The sequence below is a fragment of the Silurus meridionalis genome, chromosome 11 (genome assembly GCF_014805685.1).
Source record: "Silurus meridionalis isolate SWU-2019-XX chromosome 11, ASM1480568v1, whole genome shotgun sequence".
Classification (NCBI taxonomy): Eukaryota; Metazoa; Chordata; class Actinopteri; order Siluriformes; family Siluridae; genus Silurus; species Silurus meridionalis.
This window is the reverse complement of record NC_060894.1, coordinates 3622624-3649740: the sequence shown is the minus strand read 5'-3', so window position 1 is coordinate 3649740 and position 27117 is coordinate 3622624. Positions and strand designations below refer to the sequence as shown.

General features: G+C 37.4%; 2 protein-coding genes across 2 annotated transcripts; one reads left to right on the top strand and one right to left on the bottom strand.

Moving 5' to 3' along the window:
- The first annotated feature begins 7523 nt into the window (after positions 1-7523).
- Positions 7524-14098, top strand: hvcn1 (hydrogen voltage-gated channel 1). Its single transcript, XM_046861370.1, has 7 exons — positions 7524-7680; positions 10650-10690; positions 10941-11151; positions 11413-11517; positions 11600-11831; positions 12910-13022; positions 13946-14098. Exons 3-7 carry the CDS (start codon positions 10975-10977, stop codon positions 14000-14002), a joined length of 684 nt encoding a protein of 227 aa, XP_046717326.1. The 5' UTR covers positions 7524-7680; positions 10650-10690; positions 10941-10974; the 3' UTR covers positions 14003-14098.
- Positions 14099-14979: 881 nt separating this feature from the next.
- Positions 14980-26284, bottom strand: tctn1 (tectonic family member 1). The gene is made up of 14 exons (XM_046861369.1): positions 25821-26284; positions 24177-24294; positions 22307-22440; positions 21750-21904; positions 21452-21554; positions 20472-20584; positions 20242-20262; positions 19820-19957; positions 18911-19036; positions 18613-18701; positions 17706-17843; positions 17459-17612; positions 16494-16625; positions 14980-15533 (listed from the first exon to the last, which is right to left on the bottom strand). The coding sequence occupies exons 1-14, from the start codon at positions 26257-26259 to the stop codon at positions 15387-15389; spliced, it is 2007 nt and encodes a 668-aa protein (XP_046717325.1). The 5' UTR covers positions 26260-26284; the 3' UTR covers positions 14980-15386.
- Between the last annotated feature and the right edge of the window lie 833 nt (positions 26285-27117).

Sequence of the window (27117 nt, the reverse complement as noted above, 5' to 3'; positions counted from 1 at the left end):
CAGCAGTCTATGAAAGAGGAGCTGAATTCAGGTTGCCACGTTGAATATAATCCCCCTCTAGCATTGCTGGTTGCTTGTTGCTCATTCATTCATCATTAGTAGATAATTCATCCTGGACAAGCTCCTATGCATTTAATAACATTTTCAGGATGCCTTGCTACTACTCCCAGGTCCAAATCTTTTGGGAAGGCTTTCCAATCAGTTTTGTCATATAAGTCATGGGATTTGTTTTGTTTATTAGACACATGAGCATTCAGGAGGTCAGGTAAAGGCGGATGGCATATAGTCAGCGTTTCAGTTGATCACAAAGGTGTTACACTTAAATTTATACACATCTTATCTTATTATTTAGAGTGTGCTCACTTTTGTTTCTAGTTATTTTTACAATAATGGTTGTATGCTGAGATATTTTCAGAGGAAAGTAAATGTGTACAATACAATGCCAGGGATATAAAAAAAAACTAGAGTTAGCGCAGTGTCATTGTGGCTATTCACTCCATACTGGATATATGATTTGTTTTGGGCATGCATGAAAACGCTAAAGAATCCATCGCACTAGCGTTAGCCACTAAAGTAGTATTTTATATATTATTTAACCAAGCAGGTATTTTATTTAAAATTGTTTCAAAAATGTAAACTGTACAGATGTTGATCACAAATGTTAATATTAATAAACTGTGTTAATAAAAAAAAACGACAAACAATTTTGCATTTCATCCCCCTAACCGTACCAAAACATGACTTAAAAAAAGTACGTACGGAATTTTGTGTAAAAAAACACCCCAATATATATACAGTGGTACCGCAATACTCGAAGACTAAGAGTAACTCGCAAAAAATCGGATAGTTTGCCAGAATCCGCGAGTGGCTCGAAAGTTTGGAGTAATATTTTAAAACAGAGCTTGTACTAATAAATTACATAAAAATTTTAGTATTGTATTATACATTTGAAGTAGTAAATAAAATGCTTTTGACAAGTAATTCACAATTTTTTTTTGAGTTTACAGTACAGTTCATGTACAATTCCACTTGAAAAAGGAACCATCAAAAGGTGTGCTATGTAGGACCTATAATGGTTTGTGTGGACTTCTGTGAAAACAATCTGGCAACCCTGTACAACTGTACTCCGCCTCTCATGCTAAAAATCTCCAGGGAAAAGAGCCAGAAATTAACAACATTTAGAGCATAAATGCACAGTAAAGTTGTCAAAATGCCTGGAAATTAAATACAAGGCGAAAATGGCTAAATGTGTGTTTTTATTTCTTTTTTTTGTTGTTGGCATAATGGAAGATATCAGGGGAACTTCTCTCTTTTTAATTGGTTACTATGGCAACTGGCTTAGGCTGCTGAGTTGTAAAGCACTTTGACCAGTTGAGTTATTCGTTCAGTATTTATAGTAAAATACTTATATTTCATTAATTTCTTTAAATATAATATGACAGGAATTTAAACTGAAGCAGAAATGTCCATTTTCTGAACTGAAATATTAGCAAATTCAGTCATGGATATGATGTTAGTCTGGAAAATGAAAGGATGATGTCATTTAGTTAATCTCCCAGTGAATCAACATAAAGGGAAAAAAAAACCTGTATTATAATAATTAATTAACACCTATATTGTTAATCCCACTTGCACATGGTCGAATTAAAGATGCAATAATGATTCACAGAGGATTAACTCATGCAGAGTTTAATTATACATTTGGTGTGTTCATCTGGGTTCGGTAAACATTGTGTTAATTCAGCATTGGGGTTTTTGCTGCGTATCTCAGAAACACTTCTGCTAGCTGGTGAAAAAGCTCTCAGCAGGGAAGTGAAAATTCAGCAGTAAAACTTCAGTCAATCAGGTGTTCTTTCGCTCTGTTCAAACATAAAGAGCTTCACAGTGACACTTGTACCTCCATCGTTACAGAGTGAAAACAAGTACAAACACTGATTAGAAATATATAAAGACATGAAGAGATGATACTGTAGATAGATAAATATGAGGTGGTATTAATATGATTTAAGACTAATGGTGCTAACTGGTACTATTCTGAACATGTGCATTACCACGTCTGCGAATTAATCATGGACAGTAAGTTAGAACAAAGAGAAACTGAGCAAATCTGCTACAGAGACGTTTGACATGACATACGTCATTGACATATGATACTATAACGAGTCGTTTTAGGTGTTTTGAGTGACGCACGCTTCGAGAGCAAAAGAACTGGAAGACAACAAGAGATCAGGAAGACCTGCAATGAGCTCATCCCCCAAAATTGTTGAAACCTTTCAGCAACTTGTGAATGATGATCGTCGGAGAACAATCCGCATGATCTAACTTCTGTTCCCACCCTACTTGCCAGATTTGGCCCCTGCTTACTTCGCCCTTTTTCTGTAGATGAAGATCCAGCTCAAAGGTTGCCGTTTTGAGATCCAGCAGGATTCACAGAAGGTGCTTGACACGCTTCGGAAGGAAGACTTCAAGGAGACATTCCAGAAGTGGCAGGAACAGTAAGAGAACTGTATTGCTGTGCAAGGAGACTGTTTTAAAGGTGATAGTAAGTAAACGTAGATAAATAAAGTACTTTCTTATATACAGAGCAAGTCTCAGAACCTTTTGATACCAACTTGTAGACAGACAGACAGACAGACAGACATAGATAGATAGATAGATAGATAGATAGATAGATAGATAGATAGATAGATAGATAGATAGATAGATAGATAGATAGATAGATAGATGAGGTGGTTAGGAAGGAGTCTCCAGGTTGAGGAAAAGTTATAATGATAATTTTGGACAGTGGAAATTCTTTATTTTTTGTGGGGGTTTTTGACAGTGGGGGACAGTAACAAAGTAAAATTAATTTGTTACTGTACTTAAGTAGCTTTTTCACGTATCTGTACTTTACAGAAGTTTTTCCACTTGGAAGATTTTTACTTCAACTTCACTACGTTACACACAAGTCAAATATTAATATTTTTTCCTCAACTATATTTTGCAAAATCTGTCATTCATTTTTATTTATAAGTGTATAAAAACTTCACTGGTCAATCACGCAGAAAGCCACCAATCAGGGTCGAGCGCACGCTCAGTGTTGAACTTGTTTTGATTGCCGATTGGTGGTGTCTACTTATCAACAACATACAGTTCTGCGTTTAACATCAAGCAGAACATTTTGAGAAGAATAAATTAATCAATCTTGCCACAACACCCGTAGCCTTATTTGTGTGATTCTTTTAAAACAGTTGAAAAGAAGGTTTTGGGCTCATGATAATTTTAATAGATACCAATCAGTGTTTGATTTATTAATATCATTCTATTAATAGATCAGTGTGCTGAGAGTCACATTCGAGTCTTTTCACATAAGTTGAGTTGAATAAGCAAAGAGTCTTGTGACAAAAATGATAGTAAGAACATTATAGCCATAATAAATCATAGCACTTTGGATACTTAAGTATATTTGAAGGCAAATACTTTCGTAATTTTACTCAAATTTTACTAAAAAACGTTTAAAGGGACACTTTTACTTTTACTGGAGTCATATTTTACCGAGTCTATCTCTGGTTTTTCTCAAGTACATGGTTTGTACCACTAACAAAAACGCACTGTGTTGTTCTTTTTTAATTTAAAAAAGTCTGAGTATTGGCTGCTTTGTTACTAGAAGTGGGTGCTGTATCAAAACTGCATCCATTTCACTACATCCTGAGCCATTTTCCCTAAGAGCCCACCAGAGAGTAACCAGTAGACTCATAAATGTTCACAATGTATTACACAATATTACAGAAAAACCATCATGCATTTTTATATATAGGAAATATATGGGAAGTAAAGCACCATTTTAAACACAAATATTTTTTTGTGTGTGTAGTGAAGGACCTTTTGCCAGAACAGAGGCCAATTCAGAGTTTTATACTCTCATTAAGTCCAGCTGTGTGTGAGGAGGAGAGGAGACGAGAGGACGGGGATGAGGGGGGATAAGTCTGTGTAAACCCCATTCATACCACACAGTGAACACTTAGGCCCATTCATCGTATCCTGTGCTGATGGCTAAAGGAAAATGATTATCTCAAGATATACGCTCTTTAATTTCTAAATGATTTATAGCAACAATTTACACGATTTACGAGTGAAGCCATGTAACTTCCAGTTTAGACACAGTTCGTGTCTACATCATCACATGCTTGCCTCAGAAAACTTTGTAAAGACATTCTTCTTCTTCTTCTTCTTCTTCTTCTTCTTCTTTCAGCTGCTCCCATTAGGAGTCGCCACAGCCGATCCTTCGTCTCCTACATTGGATGAAGGTACAATTTGATCTGTGATATTACTTCCAAACAGAGTTATTGACTTTTGAGTTGACGTCCCTTACTTTGTTGGTTACATTAGTAAAGTCAAGTCAAATAGGCTTTATTGTAATTCCAACCATATACAGTGCAGTGCACAGTTCAACAATACAACCCCAGGACACAGAGTACCAAGGTGAAACATAAGACAACATAAATTGCTGTCAACACAAAACACACAACTAACTGGGACACGACATAAAGAGGACGTGTGTAACAAAGGACAACGTAAAACAGTCAGACAGTAAACAGTGGCTCTGTAGCACAGACCAATACAGAAGATTTGTATAAGTGCAAGTGATTTGTTCTTATAATAATAAATACTGTACATGAAAATCTTTGAAGATCATGACGATCTTTTAGCAGAAATTTGTGCAAAACAGCATTTCTGTGCAAACAGTTAAGGAGTTTGTTCATTTGTGTTTTTTGTCAATCCGATCCCCTTGTTCTGAGTAGTCAAATGGCTTGCAGAAAATAAATGTTAAACAGTCTGGGCGCGAGGACCCGAATGCTTCAAGACCTTTTCCCAGACAGCAGGAGAATTGTAGCTTCACAATTAAAACATAGCTTGTCACTTAGTAAAGTCAGGACAAGCAAATGCACCTTAAAAGTACCACAATGTTGCAGTTAAATACTTAAAAAATAGTTTTACATATAAATATATTCACTTTCCCAGACACCACACACAAACTAATAGTCCAAGAATGTTCCCTTGAGAATCTTATCTTAGTAATGCTAAGACATTGTGAAATACAGATGTTTAGCGCCGCTTTATATGTATTTCACGCTCATGCTCAAATCCCGATCATTACTCAGTGAATATCTTTACCTGCATATTATCGATTTAAAGTTAAAAGTAAATATAAAAGTCTACAGTATGTATATTCTCATAAAAAAACCCCATCTAGGTTAATTTTACATATTTAAACAGGCACACAGCGCCATCTTTAGGACGCAATGATAAAGCACATAGCAAAAGGTATACACTTACAGTAAGTGCTTTATCCTGGTCAGGGTCTCAGTGGATTTGGAGCTTCCAGGTACACTGGATGTGAGGCAGGAATACACCCTGGGCAGGAAGTCAGTGCATAGCAGGGCACCAACACACACATTTATGCACTGATTCATACCTTGGGGCAATTTTCATTTGTCACCTATTGGTATGGTGTTGGGATGAAACTGGAACCCCCTGAGAAAACACACATGGACACAGGAAGAGCATGCAAAATATTTCCACACCGAAAGTAATAAATGTACAATGTACAATGTAATGAACGTAATCAAACGAGCCCTTTACTCCAAACTCTATTAGCCTTGGAACTTAAAAATAAATGTATATCCATTTATGTTGTTCAATACATGTTATACGACTAAAATGGAAGTTTTTATTGGTTTTTCCATATATCTAAAATTTCCCACTTGTATTTATGTTAAAACGTTTTAAAATAGTTTGCAACTTTTCCCATTTTCAACTTCTAGCCTGTTATTTATATCAGATTACTTACATATTGTATTAAGTTAAGTGCAGTGTGTGGTATATCAGTGGAGTGCAGAGTGGACAAAAGTCTCTTTAAGGAGTCCTAAGGGATCAGAAAGGCGGATAACTGATGGGACGGCCTGAGACTTCTGAGACTCTTAGTTATATCTGTCATACTACAAAAGCACTTGCCTGATCGCAGCAAGATGAACAGATACTTTGCAGGGTGCGTGGAGTCCTTTATGATTTTATTAGCCGATGATGATTATGATTTTAGTGCACCACTTTGTGTAGATGGCCTGCAGTGAAATGAGAGCAGAAATGGAGATATGCTCGGCTAAGTAGACCGCTCTCTGGAGGGCTGTGTGCTACTGAGATATGTTGAGTCAGTAAAAGTTTGATAGCTAATGTATAGAATGTTTTTTTTTAGAATGATTGCTGGAAAGAAGCTGAATTTTCTGGATACTCTCCTGGATTGTGTGATTTTACAAGAACTATCGATCTGGTATTTTTACTACCACTTCTAGACGTCACACAAAGTTTTATTATTAATGGGTAAAACAAATGCAGTGTTTTCAGACCTGAACTAATCCTCAGAGTTGGAGAACATTGTCAGAGCTTTTCTCCTTTTCTTCTTTTCTTTCAGGACAACCTTGTATATGTTGTACGTGACAATTTATGTGCCCTTCATAAAGACGGATGTGCCGATTCTAGCCCCCAGATCATCAACGATCCTCCACCACATTTCATAGCGGGTGTAGGCCTTTCCAGGTCTCCTTTTACCCGTTAAATAACTGGTGTTTGGGCAAAGCTGAAAATTGGACCTATCAACAAGATGACCTTACTCCAGTCCTCTACAGTCCAATCCTTGTGGTCTTTTGCAAATCTCAGTCTGGAGCCCTGCTCCTAGTAGCCTGTTTCACATCGTCCTCACTGTGCAATTCACCCCAGGTGCCATTTCCTGTTCTTTTTGTAGGTCACTTGATTTCATCGTACAGTTGTTGACTGACATTTAAATGAGTTGGCATTCGTCCTGGTCGGTGGAAAGTAGTTTTTGTCCTCTGCCAGTCTGCAGCTTGACCTTGTTCTTACAAACCAGTGTCTTGGAAACTTTAAGGACGGAAGCAACCTGATGCTAACTGTATCTCTCTGCTAGTTAAGCCAGAATTTAACCCTGGATGTCTTCATTCGAAACTATTTTGGCATGGTCAGTGGTTATTTATTTATTCCAATTACTTTTGAGGTACCACTAGCACTGTTTTCGCCATCCAGTCGGTCCTATCGCAAGAGGATAATGATGACCACAGCATTGGTGTTCATACTTTTACTTGTTAAATAAGATTTGGGCGAGGAAATCAACCTAATCAGTACTTCACTAGTTTTGGAATTCAAGGCTGAAATGAAAAATTGGAGTAATTTCATTATTGTTTTCCAAAGCTTTATATGAAAATGATTTATATTATATAAACAGTGTACCAGTCTAAAGATTGAACACACCTTCTCATTTACTTCTTTTACATTCAGAACAAATATGGAATTAAAAAGTCAACATAAGGAATATAGTATCTGCTTATTGTATAGCATATAGTATATTAGCATGTAGTCAACATTAACATAAAAATGGCTTTAAATGTGTCAGTGAAACCAAATGATCAGGCAGAAAGTGGTTACAAATGAAATGTTTATGTTGTGTGCTGATCTCAAATCAGTCTGGAGGAAGGGAAGAAAACCGACTAAGGCGGAGTTTTGGTTTAGGAGGGTCAAAGTTTTATCCAAACAAACGGAGTATTGAAGCCTGTTTACACCTTTATCTTTTTTTAAAAGGCTTTTAATCGAAACCTGAGCACTTAAACTACCAACCCAACATCCTGCGGAGAGGTAACACCTATTATTTCTTTCAGTTTGTGGAATGTAATGGTCAGGAAGCCTTTTCTGGGTCTTGGATTGCAGGGAATTTTAAGGAAAAAGAGTGTATATTGTGTGTGTGTGTGTGTGTGTGTGTGTGTGTGTAGGGAAGGGAAATCACGAGATAACCACAGGACGTGTTGTGACGGCTCAGTAGACAACCAGGCTTTGATTTGCGGCTTCATTTGGGGCTATTTTTAGCAGGATTAATAGTTTTATTTTGTCTGTTTTTTTGTTGTGTTTTGTTTTGTACCACATCTACTTGCGCGAGATGAATCAGCGCGTGGTCATTTTGTTGAAATTTAAATAATAACCGTCACTTCAGCGGTTTTAACGGATCTCTGCAACTCCGTGAGGCAGTGGTGAAAGTCCACTGAAGCGCATTCACACGGCTAATTCGGGTTTGGAAACCTGAACAAAAAAAACCCCGTAGTAATTTCATAAACACCTCAAAAACCGTACCATACTCATGAATGAACAGTAACTAGGTCTGATTTGGAAAAAGCTGAGCAATGGACGTCGAAAACTGTAACAAACAAACAAACAAAAATAAGGGCCAGGACTGCTGAAATAGATCTTAATTTATTTTCTAGATGTATTAATATCCAGATCTTGAGACTACAATAAGTAGCAAACAAGTCTGAAAGACAACCAAAACAATCAGGGGAATGACAAAGCTGTGACTACATACCACATACTACATACATACATCTATTTATTTTGGGTCAAGGCATCAAGAAAGAACAAACCCCTTGTATGCATGATCATTAGTAATTTCTGGATGTTTACTCTGTTATTAATGTAATGAAATCATTCAAGAAACCCTGTTTGAGTACGAGGCCTTCAGGTTCAAAAACTTCAGGACCAGTAGAGAAAATACATGTCTATAAATCCATTGAGAACACACAAAGTGACCATGTTTACAGTTTCCAAAATATAGTTAGATATTCTAAGTTTTATTTTCTCTGGCATGAGATTGACTTCAGGATTTGTGAGGACACCATCAGCATAAAGATACAGAAAAATTTAAAACCTGTTGACTTACTGGATATCTTAAATTTGCTGTACTCATTGTGAAGAAATTGCAAAATCCTGTCTTATGACAAAGTGGTGTCCTAATAATGTATTTTTTGTTTTTAAGCTAGCATTGACCACTGTAAAAACTTTTTTAGACTTGTACTGAAGTTGCAAGACTAATGTTGGCAAAAACAGTTTGACAATTTGTTCACCAGTTAAGAAACACATAAGTATCTATGACAGCTTTAGGTCACAATCTTCTCTGTGTTTGTTTGTGAGCAACATAGTAAGGATATAGGTGGACTAACATCTTGAAATACTGACATCAACTTTTTGGTTCCTTCTTTGACTTTTTTTTTTCTGCTTTCCTAATAACCAACCTCAAGTCAACAAATGTGATTTAGTTTTTGTCTACAGTAGAGAAGTAAATGACAACTCAGGGCAAGGATAAGAATCACAAAATGAGAAAAAGAAATAACAACATTCTGATTTATCTCAGCCAATAGGCATTAAGGTAATGAGAAAATAACAATGTGCGGCTAAGAAAGGCGGAGGAGAGCAGTGTGAAGAACATCACTGGTTAGATCTAGCTTATCTGCAAATCAGCTAAACACTGAAGGGGTTATTCTGGTTCCATCACAGGAACCATAGCTAGTTTTTTTTTTTTCCTCATGGCTGTAGTTTGCTGAACCTTTATACTTCTCATTCTAGGGTCCTGCAGACCAGGAACTATGGTAAACCTCTAAAGTCAGGGGGGAGACAGCTATTTATAGCTGATATAATATACATAACCACAGGAAGTTCAGTAAAGGAATAAAACATTTATATTGTTTTGGGTTTTTTTTTGTGTTTTGCTTCGGGACACAACACCCTGTTTTTGCGTTAATGAGGTTTGGAATAAAAATCTGTTAAAATAAAATGACAAATCAACAGGTTAAAAGATATAAGAAACGCCCTACTTTTGAAATTTATCAATTTCTTAATAATAACAGACTCAAAATCTTGCTTTGGAAAACTGGAATCTCTAAAAACTGACCACTCAGCAATTGTAAAGATATTAACCAATGTATTATCTATAGAACCAATGAAATGCCTCATACCATTTACAGATCTGAGACCATTAGTAAATACATACATAACTACATGAAATGAATCCTAATGTTGGGTAAAAACATATTTCTCAGTTTAACAAGCGCTGGGATGAAGTTATCTACACACGATGCTGAATAGGACACTCAAAACTAACACGCAAATTTTTACTAACAAGAGAAAATCCCCCAAAATGTCAAACCTGTCAAATTCCGATGTCCATGAAGCATGTTTTGATGGACTGTAATACTTATAGCTCTTTGAGACACTTGTTTTACTCTGTTGACACTCTTAAGGTTTTTAAGCAAGTAAACCCAAATGTAGTATTAAAGTTTTTAGAAAAGAGTAATCTTAAAGATCTGATTTAAAATGTTCTATCTTATTGTATAACTAAACCAAGCTTTCACCATGACATTACCTATGGCATAACATAACCATAGAAGTTGACATGGTGCTAAGAAAAAGAAAGAAAGAAAAAAAAAAGATGTTTTATTGATGATAATAAAAATTACTGCTAGTTAAGATGGTCTCAGTATTTCAAAAACTGCCTCACCGAAAATGAACGACCAGGATAAGCGCATGAATGTGCACAGGGTGTTCATAATAAATGACCCAGTAAATGTAAACCCTAAAAGGCAGGCAGCCATGTAGAGCTGCGATCTGATGCAGAAATAATGCACTTTGTTTGCAGCGTTTCCAGTTCGACCACAGCCTGTGTTGCATTGTTTATGTTGCACATATTAAACTCAGTTTTTGTAATTTTATTGTGACATGAATGTGGGGAAAGCAATATGCAAGCTTAGCTTTAACTTTTCTCTTTCTTTTCCTCGTAATAGTACACAACCAAGTTGAAATTTGACTGAGAAGTTAAAAACTGGCAAGTACAAAACTTTTAAAAAACAGTTTAAATGCATGTTTTAGTTAAATTATGTTAATAACCTTTAAATATTGAATGTAGGATTTGTCTACGGAATAGTTTGTATATATAAATTTATATATAATGTGTGTGTATGTATGTATGTGTCTGTGTGGGATGACCATTTTAGCATTTTATTTTTAAATGAATTAAAAATGTAATTAGGATGAAACTAAAATCTACTGAAGATTGTCTTTTTCTTCATACGTAGCTATTAATCGGCGAGCGGGCAATTTGGATTGACCATGGTCCGTTGTTTGAGGTTTTTCACGGCAGTGGGTGACAACGACCACTCTGTCTCGAGGTGGCATGACGATGAACTACACAAAGTTAGTGAAGAGCTGGAGCCTGTAAAACAACCGGTCACAAATCTGACTTTCAGAGAAGCTTTGAAACGTCTCTTTGGCTCTGAGAGATTTCAGGTACTGAAGCTGCAATTTCTGAATTCTGAATCAGATCCTTTTCTACACCATGCACCAAAACTGTGGTGTGGATTTTACTTCCAACAATGTATTGGATACACAGTATATATATATATATATATATATATATATATATATATATATATATATATATATATATATATATATATATATAAAATGTATAAAGATTTTCTATAAATCTATAGTAGTAAACGTCACATGCTCCTTTTGGGTTCTTGATAATGACATTCTGTGCTCTAGATAGCCGTTGTGTGCTTGGTGATCTTGGATGCCGCATTTGTGCTGTGTGAGCTGCTCTTAGACCTGTCTATAATTGAAGTAGACAAGCACCACATCGCTCCACAGGTGAGTCGAAGCAAGATCCATTTCAAATTAGTCTCGTTTTATAATTAGAAATATTTCATAATCTGAGAAATTCCTCTTGCAGATCTTTCATTACCTCAGCTTGTCACTACTCACCTTCTTCATGGTGGAGCTGTGCTTTAAGCTGTATGCATTTCGGCTCGAGTTTTTCCACCACAAGTTTGAGGTGTTTGATGCGATCGTCGTGGTCGTGTCCTTCATCCTGGATATCGTGTATATCTCCCAAGAAAGCGCTTTCGATGCCATGGGCCTACTCATCCTGCTCAGGCTGTGGAGGGTGGCCAGGATCATAAATGGTACGGTTCTCGCGGTTAATGGAAGAGTTCATGGGAAATCAATGATTTGTTCAGTTTACTTCCTAAACAAACACCTTTTACCTGACAGGATGTTTAGCTTTCCAAACAGACTTCCTTTTTTTTGGTTTCTGACACTGCATATCAATCATTAATAGCATTACACAAAGAAAATTCAAACAGCGCTCAAACGTTAGCCTGGTATATCTAGTGGAGAGCTGAATGAACAATCTAGAACCTAGAAAAAAAATCTTTCCTCAGATATTATTGAACAAACAGTCTATTCAGTGTAATAAAAAAAAAAAAAAGGGGTGTGTCTCAAAGCAGATAGTCTGTTCTGAATTGCCACACCACACACTGTGTCCTTGACCATCACCTACCTAGATGTTTTGAAGCAGAGTTGTATTTAAACAAATGTGACATGAATGTGAGACATCATTGCACATTACCTCACATCATTAAGGCATCAGAACCGGTGCTGATCTTGGGTGAGGAGGGTTCAGACAGTGTTCCAGTTCATCACAGTAAGGTTGAGGTAAAAATGCTCGAGTTATTCAACTTTAATCAATCTTGGCAAATTATGTTTTGAATGGTAGGGAAGGAAAGATTCAACAATTGTGATGCATCGAACGGCTGGTTTTATTTAATAATTTTTTAGCACTTAAAAGGCGGGTTTGTGAAAGGGCCATGTGTTAGAAGTCAGACGACACTCAAATAAATGTATGATTTGCTGTCTGAAACAATTAAATTCTTTATGGTATCTGTTCCATATTGAATTGCAGAGCCTCATATTTTTTCCATTGAATTGCACGGTGTTGAATCAAATGGAAATCGGATCTCACTGCATCGTAATAGGGGTGAATCGGATCCCATCGGTAGCTGCTTCATATGTATCTTTAATGTATCGTATCGTTGGCTATGCATCGAGATGCAAATCGGACCAGCCTCAGCTATGGAGATGCACAACCCTATTCCATGGAGCTTGATTTGTGCACAGAAGCATTGTAATTCTGATACAGACGCTGGTGAAAGGAAATGGCTATGTTATAATATTTAATTATCTGTGTGTTATATCCTCTAGGTATTCTGTTATCAGTGAAAAGTCAAGCTGATCACAAAGTGAACAAGCTAAAAGAGGAAAATAGTAATCTCCATGAGCAAATCAGTGAATTGGAACAGAACAAATACACATTGGTGAGTATTTGTCCTGCTGAGCAAACTGATCACTACATCGCCTTCATCATTTGTTTCAGTTTGGCACATTGTATGTATATGGTTCTGCCACGTCTACATTTTTGTATACTGGAAAAATAACAGAATTAATATTAGATTGGGAATATATATATATATATATATTTTTCATCCGACAAAAAAAAATGGCCAAATTTACATATTAAAAGTTAAATGTGTGCATATTTTTTCCCCCTAAAAACTAAGCTTCTGTCATTAGTGTTTATAACAGGGTTTGCACGGGGTATAAACAGGGTTTGTGTTGTTATTTCAAGGAAAAGTTTAAACAGTAATAACAAATGCAGATTAGGTGGGAAAACATTGAAATATTAGTTTAAAATTTCAGGAAATTGATGATCTACTGCAATTTAAGTTGCTTATCAGTTGTATATTCGTATTTAATGCCATTTGCATTATTTCTCGAAATAGCATGTACTTACATGCCCATTTATACAGGGAGTCCAATACAAAGTCAGCCAGGAGTTATGGAACTAATGGGGTTAATACAGTGCAGTGTTCATGGCAGTTTTTGGATTAAAACCTTGAGGTTTATCATTATTGTGACGAAGGTATATTATGGCTATCAGAGATGCAGAGATTCTGATAATGGCTCAAAATTTGGTGCTCGTTTTTTAGTCAACCTGTAGGGTGAGCACAGTAGGCCTGATTGGTTGCTCGCTTTGGTATCAGACTTGTGATTGGTGAGGGTGTAGCATTAGTTTAAGGTTAGCCCCACCCACTTTGCATAAAATAAAAATACAAATAAATATATAGCGGTCATACTCTAGGTTGTTTTTACCTTAAAGCACTGTTTATTTGATTTGAGTTACTTCGTGGGAAAGTACTGATCTTTTTTATTTATTTATTTTTTATCATTTTGTTTACAGGACCAAGAGGTCAGCAGGCTGAGAACAATCTTAACACAACACTCCATCCAGTACTAGTGAATGTTACTCACCAGCTGTATGAATATACTTGTAAACACAACCCTCATTAAGAATGTGAGCCGACAAAGGGAAATATACTGGAAAAACAACTTATAGGAGTTTTATATTTGTATTTAATGGCAGTGATTCAAAGCTAAAATCAATTTTAGCTATACCGTAAATCCGGGCCTGAAATTTTGCTTTCTGAACAACAAAGGCAATATTCTGAGCTGGAATGTGATAAGAAGTCATAATATCTTATAGTGTCTTAGGGTTTGCCATTACACTATTAGAGTCAGAACCTGCTACTTAGACTTTGAGCTTTGATTAGGAAAAAATTGGAACGTCAGGGAAGTCTTCACAATTCCACAATTTGTTCACTTGAAGCTTTACCACTAAATGAATTATTCACTTGATCACTAGAGGTATACTGTGTGTATGTATGCATTTGTTTTTGTACAGTCAAGCAGGAAAATATACGTCATCACATTTTTGCTTTCTGAAGACAAACATGGAGGCAGCCATGTGTGTTAACTCGCACTGAAGGCTAACTAGGTAGACATCTTCCAAATATAACACAGGCAGTCTTAAAGCAGTAGTAACGCAGCAGCTAAGACATTGGACTTCTGATCAGAAGGTTGTGAGTTCAAATCCCAGCTCCACCAAGTTGCCACTGTTGGCCCTTGAGCAAAACTCTTAACCTTCAATTGCATTGAAAGAACTTGTTCTGGATAGAGGCGTGTGAAAGGACAAATATAAATGCCAAAGTGTAGGTAACGAATATCACTTTCTATCAGCACATGTAGCACTGGAAATATTTATGAAGCAAATCAGCTTGTTCTTTAACATTCCTTTTACGTTTAAGACTCCACTTGATCATTCATTCATTCTCTTATTTAAAACCTTACATGCAGAATTCTAGTATGTGCACCGACAAACTCCACATTAAATTGTTCAGCTTCTGTTTTGCTTTTTACAAGATAATATACTTAACCTATTGTATTTGACAAAGGAATCAAGTATTTTATTTGAATTAAAAACCATATGCATACAGAATAAACAGAAAATGTGCAATATATACAGTTCATACAGAATAATTTACTATTTACATAAACACCATTTTTAGAAAAGGGACAATTAGAACACAATAAAGAATAATGAAATGTAAAATGTCAATTTTGTATGTAAAAGTTTTTAATAAAGGCCCTGAATATCTCATAAATATATATCTCATCTATAAATGTGTTTTATACTGAATATCCTGCTGTTAATATGGGAGGAAATTAAGAATCCAAAAGCCATTGTACATTGGAAAGATTCATGTAATCAAATGTGTGCACTGTATCCCTGTTACGTTAGACAGGAAATGACCTCAATGTGAAATGCTTACTCGTTTCCCTGTTCATACAAACGGGAAGAAGAAGTCAGATGGCAGTTTGGCGTTGATGGTTGGAGGAACTCTGAATCCTGGGCTGGCTGACAGCGACACGTCAATAAAGCTCACCGAGCTCCTGACTGAAACGACACCACCACCAGTAGAGGGAGACGGCTGGAAATACAATACAATGTACAATTTTTTAAATTTAGATTAAAGTGTTACTCTGAGATATTCAAAAAGCACACCATGGGTGTGAGGTGTCCACAAACTTTTGGCGATACAGCCCTTCAGGGGGGAAACAAAAACCTATAAGCTACATCTACCAAGTATCTAAGTTCAGGGTTAGGATCTTTTTGAACTTTTTGTAATTATGCTCGGTCCCATGGCAGCAGACCATCCAGCCTTGAAGGACAGCGCTAATTGCCTTCTTCCGCATACATAAAGTTACACCCATGATTAGCTTGTATCATTCTAACAAACAGACACTTGTATTTCAACACATGATGGCAAACAATTTTCTGTTGTGCCACTCAGGAACCCTCAAAGAGGGGTAATTTACAAAGACAATTTTTTCCTCATGGTCTGGAGACTGATGTTTAGAAGGCTGATAGTGGAAGTGTAATAAATAGACATTTGGTGTTGAGGATGGGTTCTGGTTTCTCTCAAAATTTCTTCCTCACGCCATCTCAGGTGGGTTTTTCGTGCCACAGTCGTACCTCACTTATTAGGGATGAACTTATAATTATAAGGAACAAACTTGTAGGCACTAAACTTATACAAGTTTATGAGCGCTTTATCTCCGTAAAAAGCTGCTTTGAGACTGTGTCCATTGTTAAAAGCAGTAAAAATGAATTGAATTGTACCAACAAACTGAGACGAAGCATTCCTGAGCAAGATATCATCAACCTACTATCGTTGTTGTGCATCAGTGTAGCCCTTAAGACACTATTACTGGTCATGTGACCTGAACAGGTTTCTCAACAGAATAGCATCACACCAGAGATTTGAATCGAAGTTCATAGTATTCTCTAAGACTGATGAAAAACTTCAGCAGAGTCTTCAAGGATAATAGCTGTCGTTTAGACTTTCTACTTTGAGACACAAGAGAACCAAAAACCTGCTTAGAATTACCAAGGTGCTGGTGTTGGTCTGGATTGTTTCCATTACATTTACTATCAGGGCTTGGGGGTTCAGCAAGGTACCATACTTGGTCCATTTTATTTCAAGATGATAGGACACTGGAATGCTGCATCCCTGCATGCCCTGGAAAGAAGTTAAAAAGACCACATGAAAGGGAAATAAGTGTGTATTCCATAAAATAATGTACTGTTTGACTGGATTACATTTTCTTCCCTCACACTAAACAAACAGGTCTCAGGTTGGCAAACACTGATAAATTGTGTATGGTCATCTTAAATCTACACTGAACAAGCACTAGGAAAGCAGAAAGAAGTAAAACCGGTTTAGAGTTGAACTTGAGCCCATATGATTGTGGTTTCATAATCATAGTGACATTGCAGAAAAATCCCATTCTTCAAACTGTTCGCCCACTGACAACACTGCAACGTGACATGAATTCAAAACAGTATTTACGAAGCAGCTTGAGCTCCATTTCTTTACTGTGTTATTTACTCTTGGAAAATTCACCTTTACACACGGGCTTTTCTTACTTAGAAAAGTTGTGTGGTGTAGACCAGACACCAGAGTGTCCTGGGATGTCTCTGCTTCAAATCATATGATTATAAAAAATGTTTAATTGTTGGAATGTTAAGGTGCCGGTCCTTAAATATACTTATATTTGTGTTAGAGATATAGGTGTGTGTGTGGGTTTTTTTTCTTCTTGTTCCTGCAGACATACAGAAAGAATGCTTGGATCCTGGAGATTACTTTTTCCTCAAAATATAAAGAAATTAGTAACTAACTTGTGCATTTTAATCCTTTCTGGAATGTATAGTAAATATTTCAAGTGGTAGCTCAGTGGTTAAGGGTCTGGGTTACTGATCGGTGCCATTCTTGGGCCCTTGAGCAAGGCCCTTAACCTCTGTGCTCCAGGGGCGCTGTATCATGATGGCGATGGACCATGCACTCTGATTTACCGTGGGTGTGGTTTGATTCTCTATAGGAACCCAGTCCATGGGGTTTTGAGGAAGAGAATTTCCAAAAGACGCCACGTAGTCGGGAAAAGTCTGGCCTTTTAGCCTTCCCAAAATGACTTCAGAGAGTAATGAACAATTCGCGCCATCATCAAGCCTAAAATGTAACAAATATATTATGGCTTATAAAGTAATATATTATTTGGGAATAAATATATGTAACACAAAATGGAGTGTTTAAATCTTTGACCTGAAGGTGCATCCTGAGAGTACATCAGTCCCAAACAGTACAGGTATGCGCTCAGTGGGGCCGAGCAGACAGTCCTGTCCAGCAGAGCTCTTCAAGACAGTAAGAGACCCGTCTGGATCTGAGCTTCGAATAATTCCCCTAAACAAGGAGTTAAGGAACCAAAAACTGATTCATAAATTTGGGGCAATCTGTCATCTTAAATGGTTACAGCATTATACATGCATACATAATTATAAATAATCCCTCCACTTTTCTGGGAAGATGTTTCACTAGATTTTGAAGTGTGCTTCTGGATATTTGTGTTCATCAGCCACAAGGGTATTACAAAAGGCAGGTACTGATGTAGGTGAGGAGACATGGGGTGCAGTCAGCGTTCCAATTTATCCCAAAGGTGTTCAGTAGGGATGAGATCAAAGCTCTATAGCAGACCACTTAAGATCTTCCCCTCGAAAGCATGTAAACTAGATTTTAAAGAAGCTCACTTTGTGCACAGGGGCATCGCCATGCTGGAACAGGTTTTGGGTTTCCAAGTTCAGGTGAATGCAAAATGTTATTATAGTGCATCTAAAGACATCCTGTACAATTGAGTACCTCAAGCTTTGTTTGGAAAATAACCACATATAGCAGGAAAGGTCAGGTGACCCAATACTTTTGGCAATATAGTGTGTGTGTGTGTGTATATATGTTTTTATACTTAGCAGTTTTAAACAATATAAAATGGGTATTCATAGTGTCTGAAAGTGAAGGGATCAGGGGAAAAGTGGTATCTCTGATTAAAATACATTTCAGTTTACTAGCCCCGGATAAAGGGTTTGACCATAAGCTGAAACATCTCTACAAGGTGTGTTAAAACCAGATCCAGTAAACAAATGATAAATATCAAAGGAGGACGTATTGGAAAGGATATTCTGCAGTTCTCCATCCGGCCACAAGGGGCAGACCAACCACATAACCCGGATTTCCACTAGAGTGCAGCGTAGTGTCATTTCTGGACGCCTACAAAATGCAGTACGAATAAAGAGTTGCTGCATATCTCATATCATAAACATTTTTTGTGCATTTAATAATAATGTAATATAATATTGACAATAATAATAATAATTATTATTAATATAGTTACTTATATTATTATTAATCAGTAATGATCATAATAATAACTATATATGCAAATGTAATCACGAAACAAAAAAATCCTGAACGAGCACCTGTTCAAACATTATCTGGAACTCCTGTTGAATCGGCAGTGTTTTTGTATCGACGGCACCCAGGACAAATGACGCTGACACGCCCACAATTTGTCCGGCGTCATCAAACCTCACCGTGTATTTAACCTGAGACAGATGTCAGAAAACAGACCACGTGAACTACACATCTAATACAATACTAATTCAATTTATATATATATATATAGCAGTTAACAGTAACAGAGGTTTTAAATCCAGTAGGAGTTCATAGGCTATTAATACAGTTAATTCATAGAATATAGATTATTATTATTAATTATTAAAATAAATATTATTATTATTGTTGTTGTTGCTGTTACCTCACTTATCTGGACCGGGAAGGAATTGGAGTTCACTGAAGTTTATTATTATTATTATGATTTTTTATATCCGAGTAAAGAAAGGACGTCGTAATTAAATGTGTGTTGTGTTTAAGGTTTCAATTCTGCCTCTTTTATATATATTTATTTATATTTTTTCAAAATATATTTATAAAATGTATGGATGTAAAATGTTTATATAAATATTTATACCATGCATATACCAATTTATATATAAATTGGTATATGCATGGTATAATAGTATAGATATTTTTCACATATGCTTTTTTTTTAAGGTTTTTAAAGAATGATTTCATTTTAGACAGATGTACATTTACATTCATGGAATTTAGCAGACGACCTTACCTGACTTCCAGTCATACACCTTAGCAGCTATGGGGTAACGAGCCTTGCTCAGGGGCCCAAGACTGGCTGCTTGGTGTGACAGGGATTTTAACTCCCAACCTTTTAACTCACTCACTGTGAATCATTACTTACTGTATACATGTGTAGTATTGTTCTGCTCTAGTTATACGGTTGTCAATAACACGAAAGTGTTATGATTGCTTACCTGTAACACCACCTGGTTGCAGATCAGACCGTTAAACACGGGCGTGTATTCAGAAGCAGCAGCAGCGTCCGTCTGCACCAGTGTGTGTGTGCCCTCTAGAGACTGCAATGTAATGGCTTCCACTGCTACAAACACCAGCTATAAGAGACGCACACACATCAGTAAAACTTGAACTTAGCCTTTTCTGCTGATCCAAACATCCTTTGAACATGCTTATGCTTATATATATATATATATATATATATATATATATATATATATATATATATATATATATATATATATATATATATATATTAGTTCTAGCATTCAGGTATACCAACCTGAATGCTAGAACTAATTTAAATCTGCAGAATTATCAATTTCCAAAACATGGCTAAGACAGAAAAGGTGAGTATAATATTATAGATTTGTATTCTTACATCTGCATTATTGTCCTTCCCCTGCAAAAGTAAAAAAAAAAAATTATTGATTTGAGAGAGAACATTTAGGCATGTGCAATTTCATAATTGAAATACTCATATATTAAAAGTTATATTATCAAGATATGCTTTTTAAAATTATTTGATTGATTCAGAATTAAACGTTTGCATGCTCCAAATTCAGTCGTAATACCCAAGTTTGAAGAACCCCTGCAAGGCTCAGGACTCACTGTAAAAATGCTGAAACTGGTATAGGCCTTAATGTTCAGCGCATCTAATACAGTGCAGTCTTGTTTCAAATCGAAGTTCCTCACACATCTGCTTGTCTGGTCCTTCAAAAAGGCTGCAGAGAAGCAGAGAAAATGTCACAAATGGCAAGGTGTCAGAAGTTTCAGGCATAACATTATGACCACCTGCCTAATATTGTGTTGGTCCCCCTTTTGGTGCCAAAACAGTTCTGACCCATTGAGCATTAACAGCTTAAACTTCTTCAGCAATTTGAGCTACAGGAGCTCGTCTGTTGGATCGGACCACACAGGCCAGCCTTCGTACCGCACCCCTCTCGGCCGCCCAGGACCCTGTCGCCGGTTCACCACTGTTCATTTCTTGGATGACTTTTGATAAAAACTGACCACTGCAGTTCAAGAACAGCCCACAAAGGCTGCAGTTTTGGAATTGTTCTGACCCAGTCGTCTAGACGTCACAATTTGGCCGTTTTCAAACTCGCTCAAATCCTTCCACTTGTCAATTTTCCTGCTTCTAAAACGTCAACTTTGGCGACAAAATGTTTACTTGCTGCCTAAAGTATTCCACCCACTAACAGGAGCCATGATAAAAAGATAATCAGTGTTATTCACTCTACCTGCCATAAAGTTATGCCTGATCGGTGAATTTTACACAAAAAGCAAGACATAAGGAAATGACACAAATTATATAAAAAATTAAAAATAAAATAAAATAAACAATAAATGCAGCATTATAGTACTTTTTTTTATTTGTACTACAGCCCTAAAACGCCATGGATTCACATTTTTTTTTATTTTTAAATACTCATAGCTCTCTGGAAATTATTCTAATATCTTTAAAAACTTATAAAACTAAAATTATGATATACTTTGTTTTTTGGGGGGGGCAAATTTTGATACCTGGAAAATTTCCAGATCTGTACAATGATAAAATTTGTGTGGCAAATGACACTGTGTTATTTTACCTGCAGGATTCGTATCTAAGCAGATAGCCGCACCGGCTGATGCTGGAAGCTTGAAGAAACCTCGCTGCTCGAGATCATTCATTGTCTGGATGAGATCGCCATACTGAAAATGAACATAGCACGCAAATACTTATGCAAGCTGCCCATTAGAAATGACATTACATGAATTTTGAAGTCAGGGAGGAGGAAGGAGAGCACCACAGAACAGCAGTACCATGCTAGAACTTACATCACCAAACTCGAGCACACTCAGGAATCAGTGATATGACTAAAACAGCTAAATAATGCACAACATTACCACATATCCCACAGAGGTTTCCTGTGCAGGAGTCTGCAATGCACCAGCGTCTCCACTGGAGCCTCTGAAGAAGAATCCTACAAAGCGAGCGAACAGACTGTCGAAATTGCTCACGGTGGGAATCGTGGGGTTGATGAATGACATGCCCTGTTCATCTTGGAGCAAACCGGAAAAAAAAATAGAAGTGACCGTGACATATCTTTCAACAAAGATAGGAATACTGATTTCTAATGGTAAATGAATGCACTGGGAATGTGTGCATGTGCTGATATTTTCCGGTCATAATAAATGCTTTAAATAAAACCTTTGAATGTATTTGATGAAATTCATTGAACGTTTGTGTCATGAACAGAATTATGCAGTGGCCATTTCTGAAAAGGTCGCACTTCTCAAATGGTGCCAACCTATACAGCTTTCACTTTCATTTGTTAAGTACAACAAAAACATATAAAATTAAAAATGTGCAGGAGCCAAATCAAGCTGCTGTGACAATATTTAGTTAGCAGTAATAAAAAAATATCAAATAGGTACATTTATGCTTGTGTTACTGCACTTACAGTTGGCAGACTGAATGCAGAAGACATCAGGGTTGATCTCTTGCTGGACAGACCTTGTCACTTGGGACAAACCATCAGGAGTTACAGTGAGTGTGTACATGGCTGCATCCTGGCTACACTTCTTAGCATTCCCACTAACAAAACACACGAACAGGAGCCATGTTATACTTTATAATCTTTCATTTTGAGCTTTGGTTGGAGTCATAGTAAAACTATTACAGAAGGGGGCAAAGCTTTCTCTTACAAACCCCCACAGTTATGAAACAGGCTTCCAATTAGTGTTCAGGACAGCCTGAGGTACAGCCTGAAGCACAGACTCAGACACAGCTTTAGACACAGCCTCAGACACAGCCTGAGGCACAGCCTCAAGACACAGCCTCAGACACAGCCTGAGACACAGCCTCAAGACACAGCCTCAAGACACAGCCTCAAGACACAGCCTCAAGACACAGCCTCAGACACAGCCTCAGGCACAGCCTCAGGCACAGCCTCAGACACAGCCTCAGGCACAGCCTCAGGCACAGCCTCAAGACACAGCCTCAAGACACAGCCTCAAGACACAGCCTCAAGACACAGCCTCAGACACAGCCTCAGACACAGCCTCAGACACAGCCTCAAGACACAGCCTCAGACACAGCCTCAGACACAGCCTCAGACACAGCCTCAGACACAGCCTCAGACACAGCCTCTACACAGCCTCAGACACAGCCTCAGACACAGCCTCAAGACACAGCTTCAGGTACAGCCTCAAGACACAGCCTCAAGACACAGATAAGACACAGCCTCAAGACACAGCTTCAGGCACAGCCTCTAGACACAGCCTTAGACACAGCCTTAGACACAGCCTCAAGACACAGCCTCAAGACACAGCCTCAAGACACAGCCTCTAGACACAGCCTCTAGACACAGCCTCAGACACAGCCTCAAGACACAGCCTCAAGACACAGCCTCAAGACACAGCCTCAAGACACAGCCTCAAGACACAGCCTCAAGACACAGCCTCAGACACAGCCTCAGACACAGCCTCAGACACAGCCTCAGACACAGCCTCAGACACAGCCTCAGACACAGTCTACGTTATAGGAACTATTTTATGACACTAACACGTATATATTCATAATCTATTTCTGTTAAGCTTGATTTGGTACAACGTCCACTGAAAAGTGATAAACAAACAATCTAAAAAATCTTATGTACGTCGCTCTGGATAAGGGTGTCTGCTAAATGCCGCAAATGTAAATGTAAATGCAAATTAGACTGAATTGAACGCCTAATCATATTGCCCAGACCTATTTCTTATTTCTGACTTCTAAAAACTTCTGAAAAAACCTTCTGAACTAAAACACAAAGTATATTAGAATGTTTTTGATGAAAGAAAAGTGATATTGTTTTAACATTTTAAAGAAATAAATGTACTTTTTTTTGTACACCAGGACAAATGAATAACAAATATTTACCCTTGTACCTGTGATATGAGCAAAGAGAGCAGGTGGGTGTTCTTAATCAAGGCTAAATCCATTTGCCAGGTCTGATATGATTTGACACAATACACTACTATGAGAAGCAAAGAAACAACACTGTGCTAAAGGTTTGTGCTAAAAACCTACATACACAACGCTTGTACTGTTTGGTTACCACAATCTCATTTAAACAAGCAAATACTGCAAATGTAAACCAGGCTTAATCAAGTGATTGATGTGACAGGAGGCAAAAAGCAAGATATACAGAACATAAACACATCATATGAAACCCTGCAATACAAACTTGTTCAGCATGTTATTTTAAAATATATTAATCTTAAAACCATTCCACTGATAACAATTGTCCATGTGTGTGTGTGTGTGTGTGTGGTATTGGAAAAAAAACTTACACAACTTTCTGCACTGTGCACTGTGTGAATAAGGCCAGCTCCTGAGTACAGTCTGGGTCACAGCAGCAGTTTATATCACATCGCTCTCTCTGTATGTTACACGGACACACTGCAGAAACTGCAGCACACACACACACACACACACACACACACACACAGTCAAATACAAACCATCAACACACTGAGTATGTGCAATTTCACTTCATTTTAAATACACATATTTAAAAAAAAAAAAAAAAAGATACATAAATAATTATAGCAATATTCTGGATAAACTGCATCAATTATTAGATCATGTCATGATCAATGAACCTGGTCGGTACTTGGAATGTGCGTCCACCACCTGGAGAAGTTCCCACACTAATACACTCAGAAGACAGAGGCAGGTACTGGGTGACGTCATGTCAATAAGGAAAGTTGAGATCCAAATTAAAATTATGGAGGACAAAAAAAAAAGCTCTAAACCCTCAGGAGCCCAATTCAGGAAAAAAAATGAAAAGAAGTAGGGGTGTGGGTGTGTGTGTGTGCAAAATATAAAGGTATGTATGCAGCTCTATCACTTATTTCTTGGTATGACAATAGTAAAGACTAATGCATTTAAAGAAATAAACTAATAAATGTATATCAACAGCGTATTTTGTTGCCTGTTATGTTTTTACACATAGAGCAACAATATTTCTTTTAGCTGCATAACATTATAATTTATAGTATGTAGTTTATCATAATGTGTGTAGCAACAAAACAATTATAAACTATAAATTATATTTGGATTGTAGTTAAACACACTTCTTGACGTGGTTACCTTTAACTGAGGTGACGTCATAAAGATTTTCTGTGATTGTACTGATGGTCCTGAACTGAGGTCAGTAAGGAGAATCTACAGTGCAGCTTTAAAGGCTCATTTAAAAGACATTATAATTATATAAATGTTGTATGAATCTTATGGCTACAATTAGCCAAGGAATTTTATGGTTCTTGGAGAGTTTGATCAATTGTGCGCAATGACGTGTATTTAATTGTGCGATAAATACATTTAGGATGAGATTTATATATGAAACGAAGCGCTCGGAAATGCATCCAAATTTGTGGACTGCTCTGAGAATATCTTCTTGCTTATCCAGGGACGGCAGCTGAAGCAGAGAGCTTTACAAAGCTGAAACTAATCAATGGGGGAGATTTTGGGTTCATGGCGTTGGTTCACCCAGGGGCCATTGGCGCTTGGTGGTATCTACTTAGAATGAACATACAGTTCAGCATCAGTTTTGCGAGAAATAAATGAGAAACTTCTGACTCGTGTTGTAGTCGTTGAAAAAGAGGTTTTAGACTCGTGATGATTTTTATAGATATCGATCAGTGTTTAACTCTAATATCCTTCTATTAATATATCGGTGTGCTGAGAGTAACAGTCTTTTCACATAAACGGAGTTGATTAAGCAAGAGAACAATAGACAAGAGGACAATAGACAAGAGGACAAGAGGACATTATGGTCATAATAACTCATTTGAAAGCAAATACTTTTGTACTCAAGTGAATGTTTAAGGGACACTTTTACTGGATTCATATTTTACCTACTGTATCTCTACTTTTACTCAGGTACATGCTTTGTGTACTTCATGCACCACTGTTAGAATGTAAAGTTATACCTTCAGAAACAGGCTGAGGCAGTGCCCCTGAGAGGGGTAAAGGCAGTGATGAACTGCCCCCACCCTCTGCTGTGGGGTTTAAGGTAGTTATTGTGCTTGTTTTGGTCAGTAATGGTGTCCCCGTTGTTGGTAAATCCGCTGCTGTGATACCGGATGTCTGTGCAGTTTGTGATTCAGTAGCAGGGAGGAGGGTGGATGTCGCCGCCCGGACTCCTCCATCACTCCCCGGAACATGAGCACTCTGCTCCGTGGAAGTCGACAGCTGAGGCGGTGAAGGAGCACTGTCCTGACTCCCGGTCAGATTGAAGGCTTGATCGAAGACAAACGTGTCCTTCGACACGACGTGCGTCACGTTGACTCGGTCCGAGTTCGCATCGTTCACGCAAATTGTGCTCCCGAAGCACGTCAAGCACGCGAACATCCATAACAGCGCCGCCATGCTTGGTAACCGCACGCGCGTCTCCAGGAAGTAGACGCGCTATAGCAGGAATTCTGGGTAATAGAAATGGTGACTAGTGAAATTTTCTCCACTGCCACAAATTGTTATGGTTATACATGATGCTGCCTCTAGAACTCTAGAACATGCTAGAACACAGAAAAATCATGTACTGATCACGAGGAAAAGATTTGTGTTATATCAAGATCACAAAACAAACAAACAAATAAAAACAACAACAAACCTAAGTCGTGATAACCAGAAAACAACTTTTGCTGTGTCCTGATCATGAGAAAACAAGAAAGAAAGAAAAAATATCATGCATAGCCTCTTAGGACTTCTCTACAATCCTGAAAGGAATCCTGAAAAGATCAGAAATGCTAAAGTCCTGTGCGAATTTACTCTAATTATATTTCATTTGTGCATATTCGAATATCTAATCGTTCTTGCAATCAATTATAAATAAATAAATCCCTAACACATTATGCATATTTGACATCCATTTGACATTTACTAGTCCTTAGCCCTGTGTTTTCTGTTTCTGTGATTGTTGTTCAATGTAGCATCAGGGTTCTGGAGGAACGTTGTTTTATTTCACTGTGTACGGCGTCAGCTATATATGGTTGAAATGACAATAAAAGCTTCTTGACTTGACTTCATCACTTTCCTTCTTGGATAAATAGCTGTTTAATATCCTAGAAATGTGTTTGTGGTCACTGTCCTGTTGGAAAACAAATGATCCCCATTTGTGGTCCCACTAAGTGCAAACCAGTTGGGATGGCATGTGACTGCAAAATGCTGTGGTAGACATGCTGGTTAAGTGTGCCCCCATTTTTGACTACAGTAAATCACCAACAGTGT